This window comes from Mus caroli, unplaced genomic scaffold (genome assembly GCF_978045245.1).
Source record: "Mus caroli unplaced genomic scaffold, Mus_caroli_1 scaffold_9, whole genome shotgun sequence".
NCBI classification, from domain to species: Eukaryota; Metazoa; Chordata; class Mammalia; order Rodentia; family Muridae; genus Mus; species Mus caroli.
The window spans coordinates 10387501-10412168 of NW_028227264.1; the positions used below are offsets into that span (position 1 = coordinate 10387501).

At 42.1% G+C, this 24668-nt stretch overlaps 1 protein-coding gene across 6 annotated transcripts in view; it reads right to left on the reverse strand.

The window, feature by feature from the left end:
• Window positions 1–24668, reverse strand: part of Phactr2 (phosphatase and actin regulator 2) — a 283559-nt gene that overhangs the window by 36581 nt on the left and 222310 nt on the right. For 3 of the 6 annotated variants that reach the window (XM_029482382.2, XM_029482380.2, XM_021174238.3), the window contains exons 5-9: window positions 20677–20916; window positions 16405–16942; window positions 9909–10111; window positions 8333–8489; window positions 2675–2730 (exon numbers count right to left, since the gene is read on the reverse strand). In XM_029482382.2, the coding sequence (XP_029338242.1) occupies window positions 2675–2730; window positions 8333–8489; window positions 9909–10111; window positions 16405–16942; window positions 20677–20916 (1194 nt within the window). The remainder of the gene's footprint in view (window positions 1–2674; window positions 2731–8332; window positions 8490–9908; window positions 10112–16404; window positions 16943–20676; window positions 20917–24668) is intronic. The other 3 variants (XM_029482383.2, XM_029482381.2, XM_085842653.1) reach the window with 2 other exon arrangements.

Sequence of the window (24668 nt, forward strand, 5' to 3'; positions counted from 1 at the left end):
TGACTGGGATAAAACAAACTGGGCTTCCCCATATGTGCTCTGTGGTTCCGTCTATCTTTATGCTGCTTGATGTGTTTCCATGTGGGTGGATTTTGTTGTGTCTTGTTTTGTTTTACTTAAAAATTTTATTTATCTATTGTGTGTTTATGTTCACAAGCACACTGCCACAGCACACATGTGGAGGTCAGAGGAAAACTTGTGGCAGTAGATTGTATGGATCCCGGGGATTGTATTCGAGTTGTCAGATCTGGTGGCAGTGCCTTAACTTGCTGGGCCATCTTACTGACTCCGCATAGGTATTTTGAATAGATGAAAATATATTTACAAACTTTTGAAATATATATGATATATTAACATATATTTAGGTATTTTCAACAAATGAAAATACATTTATAAACTTTTGAAATGTATGTATATATATTTATTAACACACATATATTAATATACATGCTAAAAACCTAAATCAATGGGTATATGAAGAATAAAGATGCCCACAGTAGAGTATAGATGGAAGACATGTAGTTAGTTGACCTCTGTAAATTTTCACCATTTTTTGTAGGTTTAAAAACTTTCACAGTTAATTGTCAAAGGAAAAGATTCAGAACTCAGTGGCCTGGGTTACTTATTTTTTCCTCGGTGGAAAATATATTTGAAATGACGTAACCGAACATGAGAGCAATGCGTTCTGCCTCAGGTCCTTATGGGAAAGCACACAGCACTTTTCCTGATCAGCCAGAGCTGGCTTCTCTGGCTGTCAAAGGTAAGGGATATGATACTAAGACATCCGGTTTGTCCCATGTCATTACAGAGTAGCTACTGGTGTTTACTGTCACCCCACCCATGGTTATGAAAGTGGTAGGCCTGGATTAAAGAACTGTTGACTACTTTATGCCTTGACTCCCTTTCTCAGCCGCTAAAACCCATATTGTATCCCAGCGTTTTCTGGTGTCTTCATTTAGATATCCTTGCTACTTTTGAACAGCAACTGGAGATGAATACCTGAGCAGAAAGAGGAAAATACAGCAGAGTGCAGAGGCAAGGGACTAAACGAAGTGCTTGTGGGCTAAGCTCAGTGGAAAGAGCCTCCCCAGCCCTGACTGCTTCCCTTGGCCTGTAGCAGGGGATTGGGAGCCAGTTATCTGCCTCTCCAGACTGGAAATGGACCTCCTGTTTCCAGAATCAACATGAACTTAGAAGGAAGTAAAACAGGGCTAGAGTCAAGACGAAGTTGACTTTGGTCCTTCAATCCTTCCCGAACCTCCAGGAAAACAGAGGGTACAAAAGCCAACACAGCATTTAAGATCAACATGCAATAAATTTCCGGATCCATGAAAGAGTTCCTCAAATAACTAAACTCCACTGTGGCTTGGCACATGAGTCCCCAAGGGCAGAATTACCCAGAATTTGCAAGGCCCTCTTTTCAAAGTATCTCTTCAGACATCCAGTAAGACATACCCTTTGTACACACAGGAGCTCACAGTCCACCTTTGAGCTTAAAGTTTAACTTAGTGAGCATGTCCCAGGAACTCGTCAGAGAAAACACTGACACCTAAGGGTTTTTGTTTTCCTGTCAAAATTAGCTTTGCTAAGGTAAAAACACACCCTTCTTTTGTAGCCACAAGCATTTTGTCTTTCAGACGGCATTTCTGTACATCAGCAGGCTCGTTGATGGGATCAACTCAAAGGATGCTTACAAATAAGCAGGAAAAGCACAGCGGGACAGATATGCTACAGAGAGGGTGGTTGGTCCTCCTTGTGCTGGTTAAATGTTCATCGTTGGGCTGTTTCAGTCATGGCAATAGTCCTACAAATATACTACAAGAGTCTTTCTTTCCTGTAGTAAAGAAAATATCTCATATTAGAGTGTGGGGTCATCCAGCAGGCTGACTGTGCTCTGCCAGCTTGGTTGAAAAGGATGGTCCCATGCCAGTGACTTACTGCTATTAGAGTGCTGCCCAGGGTTCTGAGCATTCCCATTCTTTAAGATTTCACAAAATACAAAGCTCTTTGGGAGTAAGGTTAACATCTAGAAGTTCAGCTAGACTCTGCCTTTAAGCTCACCGACGTTCATGGCCATCCTGCGAGAACAGCAGGGCAGGCTGTGTTTCTAGTGGGATCTCCCACACTTAGCCACCAGCAATCAGAATGGAAAAACAGAGTGGGGGAATGAATGGAGAACTCTTTAGGTTTCAAGAAACCACAAAGAATTCAAGAAAGGAGAGGAGTTATCACAACAGAGGAAAATGAAATGCCTTGCAAAACCCTTCTCGCCATAATTTTAAATCGGGACATTTGCTCAACCTAGCAACAAACTGTATTATTCATAACAATATAGGGATGTTTGATTGATTTCCTTGTGGATTCTGTCTCTGGCAGTTATTTGAGAAGACTGGAGCATTTGCTTTAATATTTGAGCAAAAGAACACATGGGATAAATTTCTTCCTGAAACATAATTACTATGAGTAGGGTTCCACTTTAGGGGACACCAGGCTTAAAGCCATAAAAATGAAATATGAAAACCAAGAACTTATTTTTTTAGATATGTAAGCATCTACCTAACGTATGTGACACACAGCAGCTGTGAGTTATGGTTTCCTCCTGTTGGACAGGCTGTCTCTGGGGCAACTTGTTATTGATCACCCGTGGGATCACAGTGCAGCTTCAGATACTCACGTTTTAAGATGTTTCTTTGCTCTAATTCTTCCGTTGTTGGCCTCTGGCTGAGTCTCCTACGAAGACAAAATGAAGAATATACACTACAGGTTACAAGATGAATACACCCCAAGTTACACATGAGATCCCTTGAGTGGAAGATATAAACAAAACAGCAAAGCTAGACTTTGTCATATCTTGAGAAATAAACCTAAAACTTTAAGCCTGTAAGCTAAATCTCGCCCTTCAATCTGTTCAGATGCTACCAAGAGTGGCTTAGACTATCTCCCCTTTACTCATCCTCGAGAGAGAGGCATCTGACTTTGGTTGAGTCCATGTCTACAGATCATGGCTTTCCTAGTAGCCAGGTGTGGGATGGGACATGAGCAGAGTGAGCTTTTAAAATTGCTTTTCACCCTTGCCATAGATAAGTGTGTGGTCCCTGATTTCCATGACCCTCTTGCACAGGCTACACTTGAACATGGTGTTATGAGCCAGCTTTGATCTTGGAGATGAAATTACCCAGGGGCATAAGAAATTAATAAAGCACAAGGAGTCTGGCTGTTAGGCCTCTGAGGAGAGAGAATGAGAAACTCCATCATGCTGGGTGGCCCAGCTTCCTCTAGACTGCCCAGTAAGAAAGAAATCAACATACATTGCTTGAATGCCTAGATCCCTGGCACGTTACAGCAGCTTAACCGATAGCTTACTTAATTAATGTACAGCACACTGGTGCCTCAAATCAGTTGCTGTTGAAAAGTTCACGCCAATGTTATGAGTTGCTCAATCTATGCTGCTCAGGGTTGAAGGGAAATCCTGTGTCAGGCCCTGCGAGTTATCTTAAGCTATGGGGCTCCCTCTTCCCTGCTGCTGAGATAAGCCAGGCTCATCCTGGATTAGTAGCTAACTGCTTTACATCAGGGCAGAAACTCCTTATAACTTTGTTTCTGGTCTTGTTCATGATAAATTTCTTGTTAATCATAGTGAAAGATTTCCTTGGAATGTATGCTGAGTTTGCATAGGTTATGATGAATATACACACAAAGGCAACTGACTTTAATGGACTATTTTCTAGACCTACCAAATTCTCAGTGGTAGGAACATGTCAAACCAGTGATCATTCAGAGCTTGCTCAGATTTTTCTTGAAGTTAGATCTCCATTGGGTCTACTTTGAAATTGAAATGAGTTACAGAGTCCACAAAAGACCCTAGGGAGCAACTGTAGCCGGGCAGCTGGAGTCTATACCCCAACTATATTGTGTGTTATGAGTGTGCATTGCCAGTGTACTGGAGTCTGTCATGCCCAGGTGTGCTAGCTATTCCTTTCCTACCTTCACCAACCAAAGAGCATACACGGATGGACTGAGGTCCCCCTGCATACACTTAACAGATGTGCAGCTCAGTCTCCATGTGCGTCCCCCAACAACTGGAGCAGGGGTTGTCTCTAAAGCTGTTGCCTGTCTGTGTCTAGCCCTGTAGAGACTTGATGTGCCAGGGGATGTGGGGGGGTGGTCACGGAGTTGCTCCCAGGGAGTGCCGACTTTCTCAGAGGAGAAGGGAGGACGGGGGAGGAACTCTGTGAGGTGGGACCAGAAGTGGGGCAGCGATGGAGATGTAAAATGGATAAATAAATATATTAGTGGAGGGAGAAAGAAGGAATGATCACCTAGGTTTTCAGATATGTGACTGGGAGATGACTTGTGAAGATTTTTGATATCTAATATGTTCATAACAAATTTAATACAAAATACATTTTAGAAAAGTTTTTAAAATTCTACAGTTGATTCAAATAGGACCTTGAAGGTTGTCTTGCAGGAAGAATGGAAGCCCTTGAGTTCTTTATCCACATGTGAGAGTATGTAGAAAAAGACTTGGCTGTTTGAAACAGATAACTGTGAGAATAGTCACCTCTACCTTTTCTTCCTACTCTCAAAGTTTCTGGTACTGTGTTGATTATGACTGTGTCTGGAATCTTTAAAACAATTCAGCAAGGTAGCTGCCAGTTCCCAACTTGAAGATGAAGAAAGAGATGAACGAACTTGCTTAAACTAAACCATGAGCAAATGCTGGGGTCAGGTTCTGCTCCTGCCTTATTTGACTTAAAAGTGTGTTGTCTAAGTTCTAGTTGTAGGTAGAATCCTGAGCAAGACGGATGAGATGTGCTGTGTCTGCTGAAAAACAATTCTTTAACATTTATAAACTATTAAGAACAAACTTTACTGCATTAAGAAAAATTAAGGTTACAGATCATGTGTGTACTTAACAAAGATATTAAGTATTTGGAGGGCACCACTGGGAAACTAGCTCATAAAAGATACAGGTGGTACCCATAATGGATGGTTAGAACTGGTCTCCATCCATTCTGATCTATGCCCACACTTCACTTCCTGTGCTTCCCATCTGCAAGGAATCCTTGATGAAACAGATAGAAGTCTGATGTCTCACACTGCTGTTTTTGATTTTTTTTTTTTTTTAGTTTGTTCTTTAATCTCTTTCCATATTAGTGCCCTGGTCTTGTCCACTTGGTTTGTTTTAAATTGTCCCTGTTACAAACAGTCCCATCATACACATCTTTATAAGACACCCTTTAAAGAATTATATTAGATACTCTCCTTCTTACATATGCCTCCAAGATGGAATTATTATGCAAAGAAATGGCTTATTATAGCACTAAACTTCAAAAATATCAATCAAGAACAATGTATGCTGATTTTCAGTAAACTCAGGTTTAATTTTTAGTTGTGTTTCTGCTAGTTTAATAGGTGTATGCAATTTAAGTTAAAATTAAACATGGAACTTTACTGGATGCTTGGTGTGGTCCAGGTAGTAAAAGCCTTAACTATAAGAACTCCGTTTTATAGGTGACATCAAACATTGGGAATCTTCTATCTTATTGTAGATATGTTTCTGCCAGTAGTTTTTTTCAGTTCTAAATAAGACCACATTAATTAATTAATTAATTAATTAATTAATATTAATTATTTCATTCATTCGTTTGTTTGCAGTGCTTATGATCAAACCCAGGGTCTTACATTTGCTAAGCTACCACTTTACTACTGGGCTCCACCCTAGCCCAGACTTGCTGACTGTGACTAGTTCTTCCCCTCACTATTAGGCATATCACAGCCTCAAACATCTTCAAAATGTCCTTCACTCCATCTCAGTGGATGATCTTTGCCCTTCCTTTAGCTCACGTTGGAAGAGGCGATCCTTGTCTTGTTTCCTTTCATAAGATCAAAACCCCATCAAATGATCTGACTCTATCCAATACACCTACTTTCCTTCAAAGTTCATGATAGTGGCACAGCTACTCAGCCTGTCTAATGAATTTTTCTCACTGCTAAAATGTTTGCTGTCTCTCTAAATTCATTCCATCCACTGTGGTTGTCTGCCCAGGAAGTGTTTGGAGCCTCAGGTAAAGGAAACAGTTGGTTATTTAAAATGGCTTTTGAGAACCCAGTGACTGCCTCCTCTCCTACTTTCTGTCCTCCCCTCTCCTGTGCTAGTGACAGTTATTACTGTGATGCTGGGGTTGACTGACTAACCTTAGGTTTTTTTTTTTGAACTTGCAGAAGTTATTCTGTAGTAGTTTTGTTTTCTCACATTTTAGGCATAGAATTACAAACAATAGCATTTTGGTCCTATAATTTATATTTTTTCCACTACAAATAACTATGGCTAGACATTTAGAATAGAAAGAGTAGGGAAACTTTGCTCATTTAAAAATGATTTTTGGTTTTATTTAGGTGCTAACATATTTAGTATAATTTATGAAACCTTTAATTTTCGTTTGTTTCAGGCCTTTGTAATATAATACAATTTTTACCCCGGGTGCTGACGATGGAATCCCGGTCTCCATGCCTGCACAGCACACCCTTGCCAACTGAGTGATTATCCTTGCACCCTGGTTCACTTCTTAAAAAATCATTTACTATGATAAACTGTACTAATATTCTTTGCTTTGAAGGAGTTTATCTTATTTTGCTATCATTTTATATGCATTATTATTCAGCGATTAAAAAATTTCACAGCCAGGTGTGGTGGTGCACGCTTTTAATCCCAGAACTCGGGAGGCAGAGGCAGGCGAATTTCTGAGTTCGAGGCCAGCCTGGTCTACAGAGTGAGTTCCAGGACAGCCAGGGCTACAACCGAAAAACCCTGTCTCGGTGGCGCAGGCTTTTAATCCCAGCACTTGGGAGGCAGAAGCAGGTGGATTTCTGAGTTCAAGGCCAGCCTGGTCTACAAAGTGAGTTCCAGGACAGCCAGGGCTATACAGAGAAACCCTGTCTCGAAAAAACAAAAAAACAAAAACAAAAACAAATTTCACAGCTAAACATAAACAAAGACAATAAAATAATGAAACACATTGGTCACAGACTCTCCTGCATATGGGGTAGAGGGGATGGTATAAAAGAAATCCATCAGCAATGATCAGTGCTCCTGTCCTGCTTCTGTCACAAAGGAACTGCACAGTGTCCAGCAGTCCCCTTTCTCTCCCCCAGCCCCCAGAGAGGCCCCTGGCTGTACTTGTTAAAAAGACAAATGTGACATGAAGTGCCTTTGACTTCTGCTAGCTCCTTCCTGAGACAGGAAACGGTCAAGGCTTAGGGCTGAGGTGAAAACACTCCAGTGGGAAGACTCCTGGAGTCCTAGGGGGAGTCGAAAGTGCTGGGCATTCCCAGGCCTCCTCTGGGATTCCTTAGGAGGGTGACCCTTCTTCCCTTCAGATAGGAGCCTCAGCTGCTGTCACTAAAAGTCACCCTTTTGGCAGAGAAGGGCCTTAGGGGATTCTTTTCCTGTGGAGAATGGCCCTGGTACAGACCTTCCCACAGGATCATATACGCCTCTAAACAAGGGCAGCAACTTCTTCCCATCTTTACATCCTGATCTGGTTCCCTCCTCCCAGTGATATGCCCTGAGGCATGTACAAGTGGGAAAAAAACTGCAGAAAATGGTGACACTTGAGTATGCTTAAGCTGGCATCAGAAAAAAAGAGCTTTGGTGGGAAGGAATTAACCTCTATTATAAAAGACCAGTTAAACAAACTTCTGAAGGTGTGTGTGGCAAAACTGTAAGGCCTACGGTACAGGAGGGCAGGGGGGAAGGGAGCCGTGATGCCCAGTGGTCCAATCGTTCTAAGCTAGAGGGCTGAGTGTGGACAGAGGGCTATGCTTGCTTACCTGACTAGGACAAGGCTAGGCCAGGCGTGGCCTGTCTCCAGTCTCACAGCCCACATGATGGAATCTCATAATTGTCACATAGAAATCCCAGTGAGTCCTCAGATTAGAACATATGGTGGACAGGCTGCTGCCTGCAGGCCAAACCCTTCATGCCATTCCTCCTTTGGTAAACACATTTTATTAAAGTACTCCTGGGCTCATCTGTTTATATATTATTCACATGTTTTCTACAATGTCACAGTTGAATAACTGAAATGGAGAGCAGCCATCCACCCAAGCCTAAGCATTCACAACTGGTTCTTTGCTGGGAAAGTATACTGATATCTGAGCTAGATTTTGGAGATCTTAAAGGTACTGGACAACTGACCAAAGGGTAAATTCTGTGAATGGCTCGCCATTTGAGACCCAAGCCTGGTGAATTCACCAAGACCCCTGGCAGGTAGGAGACTTTGGGAAGAACAGGACCCAGTCACTGCTGCGCTCACATCCCAGCAAGTACCTGACCAGCTTGGTTCCAATCTGTTGTCGCAGCTCCTGCCTTTCTTCTTCAGATGTTCGCTGCAGGATGTTTTTATCCTCCAGTTCTTTCTTGGACGGTCTGTTGCCAAGTTTGATGGCAAGTGTATCCCTTCGTCTTATCTTGCTTGCCAGTGCACCTGAGGGTTGAAAAGGGCAGAAATACAGGTACATCCGTTTTAACCTTAGCAGGGCTTTGGTTACTCGTGGCTGGGCTTGAACAGGACCTAGGCCAAATATTTTACTTGCATGCAAGAGGGGAAACCTAATCAGTCAGAGGGCTGGGGTCGAGCTGGAGGTAGTTCATCTTGAAAAAGAACTGAAGGAATTTTCTTTTTTTAACTGTTCTGGGAAAGGGCAATCCCAAGACACCATGAGCAAGCTTGAAGTATCACCTCATCACTGGGATGGTGATAGCTGACGTTTATCCTGCTGATATGGTGGGCCACGGAAGTCAGTGATTGCACAATTCTGCTTTCTTTTCAAGTCAAAAGCTTATCCTCTCTCCTTTTTCTGTACAGTTAATCCTCAGCATCCTCCCCCCCCCCCCAGGCTTTGTGCTGGCAGAGAGCCTACCCTATACACAAATGCTTTAACCCTCAGTCACTCAAGCATCCTTAAACTCCCAGCAGAGAGTAGCTATCAGATGGATACTAGTGAAGGGAAATTTAACAAATTTCTATTGAATCATTAATATACTAATCACTTTTAGTCATCTATAAATTCAATCCCACATTGAATTCCTCCCAAGTCACACTCCTCCTAAGTTAAAAGCAAAGCAAAATGCAAAACAAAAAGCATAATCAAACACCATTTGTAACAGTGCATTCCAGCCATCTAGTTAGGCACAGCCCTGGTCTTCATTCCCCTTTAGGATCCTTCCCTTCTAGAGGTCACCCTAGCTTAGTGATAGTGGACAAGTCAGGTTGCTGAACTTCAACAAAGGGTTTGTCCTGCTTGACTCATTCCTCTCTCTTCAAGCTATACTATAAAATGAGCGAGATTCTCTAATATTTCCAGTAAGCCAAGGAATTCCCACATTTCTGACATTCTTCAAGAATAGGACGAATGCCTACCTTTGACTTTCCTGGGAAAAGCCTCTGTTCTTAGGAAGTTTAGATTGTTTGTATCATGACAAGAATTCAGTCTAACTGATTGATGAAGGTGTGAGATACCTAAGCAGTATCCTCTTCTGGAAAAAAAAATTGTCGCCATGAACTAAACTTTGGGACAAACACATTTTGTATTTTCTTGCAGGACTGGGAACTGAACCCATGACATGTTGCTATCCTCCAAGACTGTCTTTACTTTTTAGCTTGAGAAATGGTCTCATGAAGTTGCCCAGGCTAGTCTTGAATGTCCTGTCTAGTCAAGGCTTGTCTTGATCTTCCTATAGACTTACTCCATCCTTCCATGTAGCTGGGATTAAAGGTCTGTATCACCAGTTCTAACTAGGATAGATCTATTTCATCTAATTTGAGAGAAGAGAGTGCATAGCAGGTAGCTCTCCTCCTACTATGCATGTTGCTTACTCCTCCATCTCTTGGAAATAGTCTTACTTTCTCCACTGCTGTCATCATCATCATCTTCTTCATCATCATCATCAGTGTACAAGATGGGTCCATCGGAGTCAGAGTCGTTGGCTTGGTACTCTCTTGGGGCCTCATCTTCTGGGGCACTGAAGGATTCTGACGAGTCTCCCATCTGCCCAGGGGTCAGCAACTGTGGTCCAGCCTTTCCCAGCTCATCTTTGGTTGTAAAACTGTCAAGGGCAGAAAAGCACAGGGTGATGTGAAGTTGAGAGCAATTTTTAAGAATACCAACGCAACGAAAAGCATGCTAGCTAGCATCATGAATATCCTTCATGGGAAAGGGAGAAATGCAACATGGAAGTGCTCTGTCCCATTATTTAGTTATGAAGGTTAAATATTTCTTGTTTGCAAAGTGAGAAAGTATCACTGTGTGATAGCTAACACATTAAGTGCATAAGCAGTGCGAAGCCATACTTAGTCCATTATTGTCCATAAACAATAGAGGAAAAAGTAGTGGATTAAGGCAGATGGAGAAGGGTTAGCTTACTTAGTAAAGTGTTTGCTGTGAAAGTCTGAATACTTAAGAGCTCAGTCCCTAGAACTCACATTAAAAACTTATAGCTGAGGTAGTGCCTACATATACTTTCCATGCCTGGGAGGCAGGGCCAGGCAGACAGGCAGATTTCTGGGGCTCATTTGCCAACCATCATTGCCTACAAGGCCAGTAAGAAACCCTGAGTCTACAAATGGATGACATCTGAGGAAAGACACCTGAGGCTGGCCCATGATCTTCACATATACATGCACATGTACACGGACACCATCCTACACACACACACACACAGGCACATGTACACACACACACACACACACACACACACACGAGGCACAGGCACACACACATACAGGCACACACACACACACAGAGGCACAGGCACATACACACACACACACAGGCACACACACACAGGCACACATACACACAGGCACACACACACACATACACACAGGCACACACACACACACACACACACACACACACACACACACACACACGTACACAGGCACAACAGTGAGTCAGAAGCACCACAATACTTGATTCTGTCTGTGCTTCTTGTTTGCTCTTTGAGTCTGAATGCCAAGCCTCTGCTTCTTCATGTTTCTGGAGCATTCAGTTGACCTCCTTACCCTACTCCCCTGTTCTCACAGTGATCCAAACATGACTCTGTTGCAGAGCTTAGCATCCCTGAAATGTCTGTTTTCTAACTCCTACCACGTCTTTGACAAATAGGATTCATAGTTCTCTGCATCTCAACATCCAGAAGGGTGTAACGTAGGAAAACATATATTTTATTAATATTGGAAGAGATCCCATTTTCTTTCTAGCCAGTGAGTCAACACACAAAAACCCTAAATCCTCTCTGTGCTTTAATTTCTTCATGTATAAAGCTTCTAGTCTTACAGGGCGAAGATGCAGAGTGTGAGATGGGAGGAAGCTTTAGATAAAGGAAATAAATACCCTGGTGGATAATAGCACTTCGTCGTTTAAATAGGTAAAGGTCTCTCCAGTGCTCGCCCACTCTCAAAGACTATGCATGGGGCAGTGAAAATAGTTAATTTCAAAAACAGTGTAATCATTGTTGTAAGACACAAAAAAAACCCTCCCTCCCCCAGGACTTTCTGATATAAGTAGATGAATTCACATCTGGATGTCATACTTCTGAAAGAACACACAGTGAAAAACGTGTCTATTGTTCTCACAGACAGACAAACAAACAAACAAACAAACAAACAAAAAACCCAACCTCTAATTCTTCCCTAAGAAACAACACAATCTGAAAGTGCCTTCACTAACTCACACTGGCAGACTTCATTAGGACAAAAGGCATTTAAATTCAATTTTGTGGTTTTAAGGCCAGGCACTTCTAAGACTCTCCTTTTTTTTTTTTACTTAGAAAAACCCAACAGTCTAAATTGTTCTCAAAGAGATATATGAAATCTTACTTGACTGCGTGTATGCATGGGTTCACTAATTTTGAATGTCTTCCTCTGCTAGTTTTACTATTTAAGATATGGCCTCTCACTGAACCCAGAACTTAACATTCCAGCTAGACTGGTGCCAGTAAGTTATGGGGAACATGCTGGCCATTGCTGTCTTCCAGGCTTCCACACTGGAGATGTTACATATATGCACTGCTATGCCTTCCTATTACATGGTGTTTGGGCTAAGTGAAGGTCTTCATGCTTACTCAGTAAGCACTTTATGCACTGAGCTGTCTCTCATGTACCTGGAATCTCATTTAAAATTATGTGACATATAAAAGTAACCCAAAATTCTTAAGGGCACCATTTGGTGGCATTTAGGGTCATTTACCTTGCTGTGCCATTACCATTCCACGTCTCCAGAACTTTTGCATCTCTCTAACCTGAAGCTATGTCCCATTAACTAATAGCTCCCCACAGTTCCTACCCTCAGAAATCACCATTCTCGTCTCCGTATCTGTGATACTGGCTAGTTTTCCAACCTCATATAAGTAGAATTGTTCACGGGATGTACCTTATGTCACCTAACACGATGTCAGGTATATCCATGTCACGGCAGTGGTAGAACTCCCTTCCTCTGGAAGGTTAGATGATGATGGTATGTGTGTGTGTGTTTGCAGTGCTGTTGTTACTCATCCCTGAGCCAATGCAAAGTGGGGGCTTTTTTACCTTTTGGGGACTCTGTATACACTGGTGTTCAAATCCACTCCCCACTTCCAGTTCTTTGAACTTGCTGAATTGCTGAATTATACAGTAATCCTATATTCACTTCTTTGGAGATAACACACAATGAAGTGTCATTGCAAATAAAGGAAGATTTATTCATAAGGACAAGCTTTCCATAGTCTAGAATTTTGCTGATTGCTGCAGAAAGCTATTCTATTTTGAAGAGACTATCACTTTGGGGTCTACACTATGTTAATTAATAATACCCTTTGCATATGTAGAACAAGGTACTTCAGGGCTCAATCCTGGTACTTGTGCTATTAGTCACTAATCTACTGTATTAATTAGTTTAACCTTACCACTGGTGTAGTATTCTGCAATCTACTGTATTAATTAGTTTAACTTTACCACTGGTAGAGTATTCTGTAGTTTGCAGGGTTCAGCAACATTTACTTACAACTCATAACTATTTAAGACTATAAGGTAGTTATTTACAATGTGGATTCAAGAAAGGCCATAAGCCAGTAGCCCACCCAACCTGGCCAGTGCAGTTGGGGATCCAGACTGAGATTGTGAGTCTACTTACTAAACGTTATATTTTATCATTATAATTAGTCAGTATTAAATATGTGCCTGTCTGCATTGGTCACCTCACACCTTGCCTCCTCTGGTTTCTGAGAACACTGGACAACATAGCACATTCCATAAATTTTTGTGGAATGGGCCCAACAAGTCATTTTTCCAACATGACCTCAAATGGGCCATGTTTTTCTGCTCCATGTTATAGAGATGTCTGTGTTATGGATCAAGCTGTAAATGAAGAGAAACAGACTGAACAGCAGCCTGTGTGACAGGAAGAGATGTAGATATTTTTATATACAACCACTAGCCCTTTTCAAGTTCTGATACTTGTATCCCAAACAGAAGGCTTTTCATGCTATGACAGAGTCTTCACACGTTGGGTGACTAAATATAACCCAGGGAAAGTTCTAGGGAAAGCAAGTAAGCGAGAGCCAAAAACTCCAATTCAAATTCCACTTGAAAGAGAGAGAGTCTGGGAGGAGACTGTGTCTTCCAAGCTCATTAAATCAAGTGCAAACACAAACTACCCCCAAAGAAGGCATTATAATGTCAGTTTTCAAACTAAAAAAAAAAAAAAAAAACCAAGAAGAAAATGAGTTCTAGGAAACTTGGAGAGTTAATCCTGGTTGAAAAGTAAATCTATGACAAACACCCCCAGTATCAACTGAGACCCAACCTTACTCCCAATAATCGCAGCACCGCTGGATATGGAAAACATCTGTTTTATTTCTTTATCTAAAATCTCTTCATGTGTCTGGGATAACTTGGACATTAAGTTTCTAGTATGTAGTATGGCTCTTAGTGCAATAAACACCCTCCCCAGAAGTTCATGGAAATGAACTGGAGAGTCAGGTCACCTATGGATCTGAGCTCTCTGAACTCTTACAACTGCCCAAAGGTTACCGTTCTCTTTAGCATACTGAACAGCAAACCCGTATACTCAACTCACTTTCCAAAATTGAGATCCCATCTTACACACATATTTCCTAAGCACACTGGTCAATATTGTGATTAAGATGAACTCTCTGGAACTAGCTCGCTTTGCTCACATTTATCCCCTCAGTGCCTACTGCATTGCCCAGCACCGAGCAAACAAACCCGAATTACACACTGAAAAATAAGAAGTTCAGTTTGAAGGCCTGACATAATGGCAATGCTGAGAAATTCTACAGTCAAAGGGAGGTGTGCTGTGGGCTTGCTGCAAGGCGCTGCTGTGTGGTCTTGGATGTGTCCCTTGGAATTCAGGTCTTGAGAACTTTGTCATCAGTGCACTAGCACTGGACAGGCTGGCCTCCTGAAGACAACACTTTCATGAATAGATAAAATCCATTACAGAAAGGGCTCCTGGGATAGATATAGTTTTCACGCTTTCTCAGGCAAGCTACCTTCTGCAGTAGAGGTATCCTCATCCAATGCTGGTGTTTGATATAGGCTTCTCAGCCTCTAGAACTTTGAGTCAACACATGCACATTTACTATAAATTACCCTCTCTTGTGTAGTCTGTGACAGCATCATCAAACAGGCTAATAGAGATAGCACCCCATTTATCTCAGTGTCCTCTGCCTCCATAGCCTTTATTAAAATGTCAGGCAGATAATTTGTACTTTGATATTTATTTATATTCCCTTGCTTTTCCTTCAAATGAGGCTTCTCTGAATGATAAGAAATAAGGAACCAATGAACTGTTAGAAAAAAAAAAGGAGCAGAAGTTGATACAATTATTTTGGAAGACAGAATATTGTCCCAGGCCTGGAGTTTGGTATGAAGTTCTAGCATTGGCCTCTCATTTGGCCACTGCTAGCCTGGAAATAACACTAAGTCAACAGTTTAAATGCTCTCCGCTGTAGGGTTTCAAATAAAAATATTAAATTTATAAAGTAGGCATATTCTAGAGAAAACTTATGTGAATTAAGTGTTAATGGATAGCTCCTGACATGGATCAAGTAATCAATAAATGAAGGTTTCTATTAACAAAAATTAAATAATTAAAGTGTCTTGATCAAAGCCACACTAATCATGTAGTGGGTATTTTAACGGACTTAACGTGACAAATTTTCAGAAAGGGATCTGGTTAAATGATTCCAAGATTGAAAAAAAATATTTTTAGAAACAGGAAGAGGTTGGAATTTAGATATGAGTCTCCCCTAGACAGAACTGACCACTGCATCAGCAGCATTTATACGCCCTGATGCTCTGCTAGCCACACATCTATGAGTCTAACTCAACTTTAATAGCATATTTATAGGACTCAGTGAGTGACATCAGTAAAGGAGAGAAAAGATCCCTAGTGAGCTCCAGGTTTCTGACCTAGGCAGCTGAACGACGATGGGTCACTAACCTGTAGGGGTAAGATCAAGTTCCTTGGTCTAGCTTATTCGGGTGTTAGTTACTTACTTAGTTTGTTTTTAGCAAAACTAAGATTGACCACTATAGTGTCTTCTGTTCTAATCTACAAAATCCACCATCAGAGGCACTCCATCTTCAGCTCTACTGAAGCAGGCTGACCTTCCCTTTAGGCACGTTAGCTCACTCTTCCATTATCACTAGGAACTCAGTGAACATGCATTGCAGCCCTATAGCACATTAGACTCCATACTGGCTTCTAAGAACATAGAAATAAATAGCACATGCTGGCTAGTTCTACCCTATGTGTAGGAAAAATTTTCTAAACAAAATAGTTACTTCTAGTTCCATCAAGAAGTGTTAGAAGATTTCACAGGAGAAATTAGATTCCAGTGAAGGATTCATAAGGAAGGGTTCATTCTACTCTTGGTATACGTGGAGCCAGAATTTTAGACTGCTTTACTCTTGGTCTTAATTTTCCTAGGGAAGAAAGCTAAGTTGGTACATTGAGATGAAGTTGAGCAAGAATGTATGGGCGATCTGGGACCAAATGATAAAAGGTTTAAAACAAGTATCCAACAGATAAAGAATGAAGTCACCTAGGTAGAAGAAAGAGAAGGATGAACCATGTTGATTGAGGGTCTAAACATCCTTGGAAGGCATGAGCCAAAGCATATTTGTCAGCATCGTCATTACAATTTTCCACACAGCCCATGTAACTCCACAGTCAGGGCTCAGGAAAACCAATGGTGAGAGCACAGGTGTGCTACCCTACCTACCATCAGCAGGGTTAAAGCCGATGGGAGCAGCCTGTGCTCCTTTATTCCAATAGACTGCTCTAGTGGCCTGCAATACTTAGACAGAATTCGAGGCCTGAGTCCCAACTCACCATTTTGCCTGTTCTCTGCTCCCACCTAAGCCAGTGCTTGAGTACGGAGAGGTTCTGTTCGATGGTTCTTCAGTCCAAAGGAGCTGACTTGTGTCTAAGGCAGAGACGGGCAGGGTAGGTCCATCACTGACTAGGACCATGGGAGTGTCCAAGGCAACAGTGCACTGATCTTCAGGGGGCAGAAGAAGGGCAGGTAGGGATGGTGGTGCTGTGCTAGGTGGCAGAGCGATGGCCACCTTGGATTTGCCTGTGGCCTGCTCCTCTGCTTCAGCAACAGTCTCCTCTGGTGTGAGGCTCTCTATCCCAGTGTCTGAGAGCTCTCTCTTAAGACTAGGCGTGTCAGAAGTGGTCGTGTTGGGGGACAGTCGGGACGCCACCGGCTGCTTGCTAATTTTTTTCTTGCCCCTTGTGGTCCCCACTAGGCCTGCTTTGCCAGCCAGTGACTCCTTGGGTGCTCTGGGACGAGAAGAGGTGGAGGAAGTGGACGGTGAGGCAGACACTTTGGAGCCAGTTGCTTTCTTCGGGTGAGAAGAACCAGCTAAAACAGACACATTTTTTTGCATTGAAAATCAAAGAAAGCAATAATTTTTAAGTGACTGATTTGCAATTGCCAAGGACATTTAAAACTCTCCCTTTGGAATACATTGGATCAATGAATATTTTAAAAATCAGTCAATAACGATGATGGTCTTGTTTTCTGACCTTCCCCCTACTGCCCCCAAGCCTCGAATGTTAGAGGCAGCAAATGACCTGCATGGTCAAACCTAAGGGCACAAAGCCTCCATCTTCTCTCTCTTCATCTTCACCTGAAACAGCCAAACAGGTCAGCAGCTCTTTGTCCTTTGAGTCCCACTTACAGACTCTAAAGAAAATACTTGGTCCTATGAAGGGACAGCCATTCTTGGCAAGCTGGCTGTGGGAAACATGTGAGCCTTTCCTAACGACATTCTTTGTGTCTTCCTGGGGATGGAGAGGTGGCCCATATTGAGAAGAAGCAGAGTGTATACTTACAGCCTTTTTCTGGGTCACAAGCAAATTAATTTCTTTCACTACCTTCCAAGTGTTAAACTCCAAGGCAATGTTCCCAATGCTCCAGGGAAGAAAGCCTGTCCTGATAGCCTATACTTCCTCATGTTATAGTAAGGAGGGACAAGGAGGGGACAGTCACAGTGCCCCCCTGCCCCATTCAAAACATCAAAATGAAAGGAAAAATGTTTGTTGTGATTATATGCATGAGTACAATCGGAATAATCTGAAGAGGAAGAATACCATTCCCAGCACTTGCACTTGTGAGCATGTATGTATGCGAATGAGTGTCTCTCTGTATGTGTGTGTGTGCATGCATGTGCGTGTATGTGTGCAAATGAGTGAGTGTGTGTGTGTGCGAGAATGCATGCATGTATGCACGTGTCTATCTGGTTCCTCACGTTAGTGTTCTTGATAGGGTCTTCCTATATTACTTAGTTTGGTTTTGAGCTTTTAGGCTCAAAGGATTGACTTGCTTGCTTCTACTTCTGCAGAAACTGAGACTGAGAGTGCATACCGCTTCACTCAACTTTCCCAGAATTCCTAGTCCAGAGCACCCAGACTACATGGTTATTTTGACTGTTTATGTCACTGGGCAAGTGACATAATGTACTGGGCAAGTCTTCAAAGGACTGCCAGGTCACCTGTGCTTACTTCTGGATAGAGCTGACTTCAACTAAGTCATTTCCGGGAAAAGCCAGTTAAGCAGCCATTCTCTTTGCCTTTAAAACACATGCTTATGTTTGAATTTTTCTTTATATCATCCTGGAAATCCAGTTAAACTCCCACGAGAATACTATTTTGTTTCATGGCCTTTCTGATCTGCATTTTCTCCAAAAATCTCTTCTGCTACAATGCTACGTATCTTACTTTTCCAAGAGAGAGCTAAAGTTTCTTTCACCTCACTATCAGAACTGTCTTGTTAGAGTTCCAGGGCCATCCCACACTGCACACAGATATCATGGTCACTTACCTCTGGATGCAGCTTTATTGAAGTCAGTGAGAGAGTTGAAATGAAGAACAAACACAGGAACAGACAATGAGACATATGACCTCATTAATTTTGATATGTAAAGAAGCCAGTCTTATTTAGTGTCAAGATTTGGGCTTTCAAGGAGTCTCTCTGGTTGTAGTAATTAGTATTTTAGATACACACAATTCCTCTTTGCCAAATCTGGGATTGTCTGCAGAGTTAATGAACCTTATAATCTCTCTCTGATTACAAGTTAAACTCATTAACTGTTCATTCTTAAAAAAAAGTCTAACCCCACTCTAAATTGATTTTTTTAAATAAAAAATACTCCAACACATTCAACTGTGCTTAAACACATTCAACTGTTTCCTAGTTAATCAGATTCCTTCTGCATATCAATACTAATGCTATCACTTTTAACATTTTTTTGAAAATTTTCTTCCTTTTTTGAAAGGAAATATTTAATGTTATCTTGTTTTAAAGAAAAAGGATCCTCCCACCCCCCAGGGCCTGGAGTGAAAATTCAAGCCATATTTTGTTTTTAAAGTCTCTTCTAACATTAGAGGGCCTGGGTTCAAAAAGAAATTTCACTTCTGAATTAAAATGTTTTGTTAATAGCAACAACAAGAAACACAACATCCTGGCAAAAACAACAGCATTCTAGACTGACAGGTGGAACTCTGGGGCATCTACAGAGGTAACATTTTAGGTGATAGCTGTTCTCAGACATGTAGTGGAAAATCAAGAGTCTCAATGTGAACTCTGTGTCTCAGTGACAGTCCTAGAAGCAGTCATATTCATTTATAGAAAGCCCCCCTGCACCCTTCTCATTAAGGCACTGGATAAAATGTCTGTTACCTCCCCAGTTTTCAACCCTCTCAGGAGCATCGTAAGTATATGGTAAATCTTTGGGACAGCATTTGTAACGGACTTAAGCTCTCTCTCGAATGCTGTGTCCAGCCTTGGTGTTCATCATCAGCCTCCTTCCCAGAGTCTGAGCTAAGTCTACAGTGAGCTCGCTCCACCTAGAGTAGGATCGAGGGAGGAAGTGTGTGTAAGGCAATATCTTAATTCCCAAGGGCAGAGTAATGGTTTGGGAATTTCCCTTCCTTAGTAGCTCAGTGCCTGTCTCATGTCATCCACCACTGCTAGGCTTTGCAAGGCCACGGGGGGCATACCAACAGCAATAAGAACAGACAGTGCGTCCCCAAGGAAATGACCCTTAGGCTCTGCTGTCTCGGCATTCTGAGGTACTTTACTTTAGAGGGATTAGAAGAGGCCCATGCAACAAAGATCAATGCTGGGAAGACAGGAATGAAGGGAGAAGTCTACTTGCATTCAAAGAGCTCTTACATCACCAACTAAACCCTTCTTTGACTTTCAGCATGACAAACATAAATGGCACATGGAAAGAGATAAAACTAAGGCAAATCCTGGTAGTTCGTTTCTGGGAAGCTGCTGCCCATAAGATTTATTACTATACAAAAGGAGTTTTATGTACGCATTTATGGGGGAAAGCCATTGAGCATGGGAATTTTGATCTGTGTCCTTTTAAAAGTTAGACGACACAGCTGGGGTCTTCTATTCCACTAGAGGAATGGAATGTTTGCTTTGCATTAAGCATGTAAGATTGAAAGAGAAAGCTGGATGGCCATATATGGAGCTTGCAAATGACCATTTGTGATTTGTAATGGCAATGTGTGATTGCAGCACACTAGGCCACTTTGACCCGATGGTCTCCTGGGGTGGATGTGAGCAGGTAACACTGGGCATACAACTCTCAACCCATCAAAATAATGTGAAGTGGTGAAGGAAACTAGGGTGTCACTGACTCTATATGAACCCTTTGTCATTATCAGAGGACAGGATGTTAAAAATTTAAGACACTGCAATCCAGCAAATATGTCAAAGACCTGTTTCACATTTAATACACATGACTATGTTATTCTGAAAAAGAAACACCCATAAACAAAGCCACCCATAAACTCTTCTGGGCAGCAGAAGCAGGTCAGTTGATATCTAGATACTGCTTCATTATGTTAGCATAACTCCTAGGCACACTACAGGAGTGGGTCTATTTGTTGATTGTGGAAACCACGGTTAACAGTTCACAATTATTCCAAAGGCCACAAAGTTAATTTTTCTATTTGATAGCTACTGGTGTTGCATCTCGAGACAACAAAACACCACACACTCCTGGAAGAAGCTACAGACCCCATACCCCAAAGCCTGACATCCTGGGCTCTACCCTGCTATGCAGTAGGAATACTCACCAGCCTCCCGGGATGTGTTTCGGCTTGTTGGCTTGGGTGGAGGGGTGGGGGCCTGCTTACTGGGAGCCTTGACATTTTTTCTATTAGGAGGCACTTCATCCCCTTTGTGGCTGGCCCCAGCCGTGGCCCCTTTGGGAGGGACAGGAGATTTTTTTGGTTTAGGTTTGGGTTTAGGTTTAGGAGGAGCTGTAGGAGGTAGAGCAGGAGCAGCCGGTGGTTCAGAGTGGATTTCAGTGTTCTCTACAAACGAGAAAGTGAACAGAGCAGGCTGATACACACACACACATGACAGAAAAGCAGGGAGCAAGACATGGCGACAGTGACAACACGCAGGTGGCTTCATGACATTTGAGAACCAGACAGTGTTTGTATCAGAGGGAGCCAAGTTTCAAGGGAGAACAAAGACTAAAAGACAGACGGGGGAGGGTTCTCTGTATCCATCCATCATTCCTTTCTTTGATGGAAGGGTGGCATAAGTGACTATGACGAAGTTATACGAAGGGTCAGTGTAAATGTGCGCTAGGCACCAGCTTTAATTCCGGCCTTCAGTGTGTGGTTGCCAGTTGGTGACATGGGCAACAAGTCCCAATTTACAACAAGTTGTAAATGCAACACAATGACCAACTTAGTCACAGGGAAGGACCCTCAAGAGTGACAGGCACACACTGTAGCACATACACTGCTGTGGGTGAGACTTACAACCAGAAATCTTAGAGCTTCCAAAACAATCAGGTGTGTTCTATACTCTGGGAGATGCTAGGGGCTTTTGACACAAGGCATTTGGCTGTTACTTTTAACCATTAGAGTGCTTTCATGTTTTCCCAGAGGAGCAGTGCAGCTCCAAATTCTACAGTGACTTCTTCCACCCTTTAGATCAGAACCACAGCTCTAGGTATGCAGAGTGCAGCAGAATAAGAGAGTCCACTTTGTCTTATAATGTATGCTCACAGAATAGTTTTGAAAGGACAAAGCACACACTTCATAGAAAAAAAAAACTACATAGGAAGAGGAGACCCATAAAAACTGGGAGAGAAGCAACATCACTCTGGGGATTCTGAAGGCTGACAATGTACCTACATCTGTATTATTTGTAATAGTGACTGAAGTAAATTAAAATGCGATTCCAGACCAAAGAGCCAATGGTTGTTTCTAGTAAATGGAGCACAATAAAAACTAAAGACAGTCAATACAAGACAGCCTTGACTAAATTCATCTTTCCAGTTTTGTGTAACCAAGAAAAGCGTGGCATACCATTTCTTCTGCTTTGTTTCTTGGACATACCACACACAAACTCTAGCAGTACTTTGGGGACCATGGAGCTAAACTCTTTAGCCTTCCAACTCTACCATGATAGTTTTCTGTGAGTGCCTGCCACACTGGGGATCCCTAAGTAAATTTGTATCTAATCAAACAATGTCTTAAAAGTCATGTCTATTCAACGAATGTGACTGGCTGACAGTATTGACAATTGGTAGAAAATGCTCTCTTTATTATTTGTATGTGGGTGGTAATGATATATATATAAGATATATAGTGAGTATATGATTCAAAGGTTTTGTACAAATTGATGGTAGAGTAATTGAACACTGGCCTTTCAAGGGGATGTTCTGAGAGAGCTGTCTGTTCATGCTGGCTTTGGAAGGACATGAAGCTTCATAATAGCAGCCTGGAAAACACGCTGTCTCCTCCACTTCCAGGCTTGGCTCTCTCCTCTATGTAAAGATCTGAGGTCAATAGTTAGAGTAATCCAGGACTGTGTGTGTTCTGCGCCTGGTCTGGGAGGCACTTCTGTTCTAATTCTTCTCTTATAACCTATTTGTCTCTTTCCTGTCTACCCTAGGACTCAGTTTGGAAAGACACTGTGCAGACATACAACTCTGGTCTCCCTGAGATTCCTGCTGGCTCCAGTACCCTGGCCTGCTCAGAGCTTTGCATCTCATCATGACTGCTTGTGAGCTATCTGTTCTCTTAGAGGGGAATCTGTATTTAGATAGACCACTCTTCATTCTCGCTGTGGTCTCTGCTAGAGCTTCATGCAGGGTAGTTCTCCAGTACTGTTGATGAAACAACCACGTGTTGATCACTGTTCCTTCACTGAAGGCCCTGTGTACTCATACAGTGGAGATGATGTCAACTAACTTTCAGATCTCATGCTCTTATACTGGAACAGACTGTGAATCAGATTTTGTGTCTCAAATATCTAAGGACACCTGCTGAGAAAGAATAACAGTAGACTAAGAGCCTAGAAGACCTTGGGGAAGAAGTCTCTTCTCTTGCCAGAAAAGGTCCAAGGCCACAATACCAACTGTGGAATGAAGTGCCTTCAGAACCCCAGAAATACACACAGAGCCAGGGCTGGGGGGGTGGCACCTTATGTGCTTACCTTTGAATATTTTTTAGACAGTTACCAGGGAGAATGATACTATTGAGGGGATTGGCTTGACTTTGAGAGCGAGTCCTGCAAAATTATGCAGTGGGGATCATAGGAGGGTGGGTTTGCTTGAGAGTGAGCTCACGTATGAGAACAGAAGAGAGGCAAAAGTGAAGGTGACTTTTTTTTTTTAAAGAATTAAAAGGTGTAGGACTGAAGAAGTAATTCATTTCTTTGTTCTTAAGAAATTTCTATTTAAACTATGAGTGACACTCTTATTTTTTCCTCAGAGAATGGCTCCTAGTCTTAATACCTTTCTTGGTTGGTGGCACAGTTCCATATGGGCTGTGTCCACACAGGAGGGAGCTGTAGCAGCCACATCAATGACACACCAGCACTTGTGGCATCTCCATCTCCTCATGTACTGATGCTATCATGGAACTCACTTGACTAGAAAGAACTAAATGTACTAATCTGAGGAATAGAATTATTCCCAGCCGTGCCTCGACCTATAAGATCTGCAATCTTCTCCTGAGAACACCAAGGCCTGCTGGGTTAAATAATATAAACCTATCAGAAACTTTTCATTACACTAATAAGGGAACCACTTCCTTTCAACTCTGGCCAGTCACTGGGTAGCAATGACACCCACAGGGACTAGGGAAAAATCATATGTGGATATGAAGTTTAATGTTGGAATTGAAGAAAATAAAACACACTGTCCCCTCCCAACCAAAATCTCCACTTGACTCTCTTTAAAGTCTGTCTGCTTTCTCATTATGTCCCAGGAATATTATCATTAAAAAGTACAGGCAAATCTCTTATTATCAGTATTAATAACCTTAACTAGGGGCTTCTATTGGAAGAGGTTAAGAAAAGCCCCATAAGTACTCTGCTTAATATCTGAGGGCAGCAAATTAATAAGAGTTTGCAAAATGCCTATACAATGCAAATGAAGTTGAAAAATGTTGCCAAGCAACTCAGAGACAAACCTTATGGAAATCAGGAAACATACCATTTCCTGAAGATCCCTTTTTATGTGCATGGTAACATTTATTCAGAGGATCTTTGGCTAAACCTTTTCTTATAGGACAAGGTTTATGTAAGCGTAAGGCTTGGTGGAAAATAAGTTGGTGTTGGGATGGATCCACCTTTAGGAGTTCATGAACACCCTGGAGGGCCCCATGAGAAATATATTCTGCAGTATCTGACTCTGACCCCACTTTAGAAACAAGTTTTCAGAGAATCCTATGCAGGGACAGAGTAATTGCCTTTGGCATAATCGGAGACTCGACAGAGCATGAGTGGACCATAGAGCAAAAAGTGGCAGCGAAATCTTAGCTCCTTATGGGTCTACTTCCTGTCTGCCGTATCTTAGAAACATCTAGAAGCTAAAATACTGGGCTGTGTGGATGCACAAGCTACTTCCCACTGCCATAGAGGGAGTCTACACTGAGAAAGACACATGACCCCTTGTTGAGCTGCCTACGTGGACCAGCTACAACCAGAAGAAAACAACATTCCAAGTCCTCTTGTGTTTTTGAAGGTCTCCAGAGAAAACTTTAAAGAGGAGACCATTTCCAGGCAAATGTAACTCCCCACAAGCCCAATCCTTTTGATC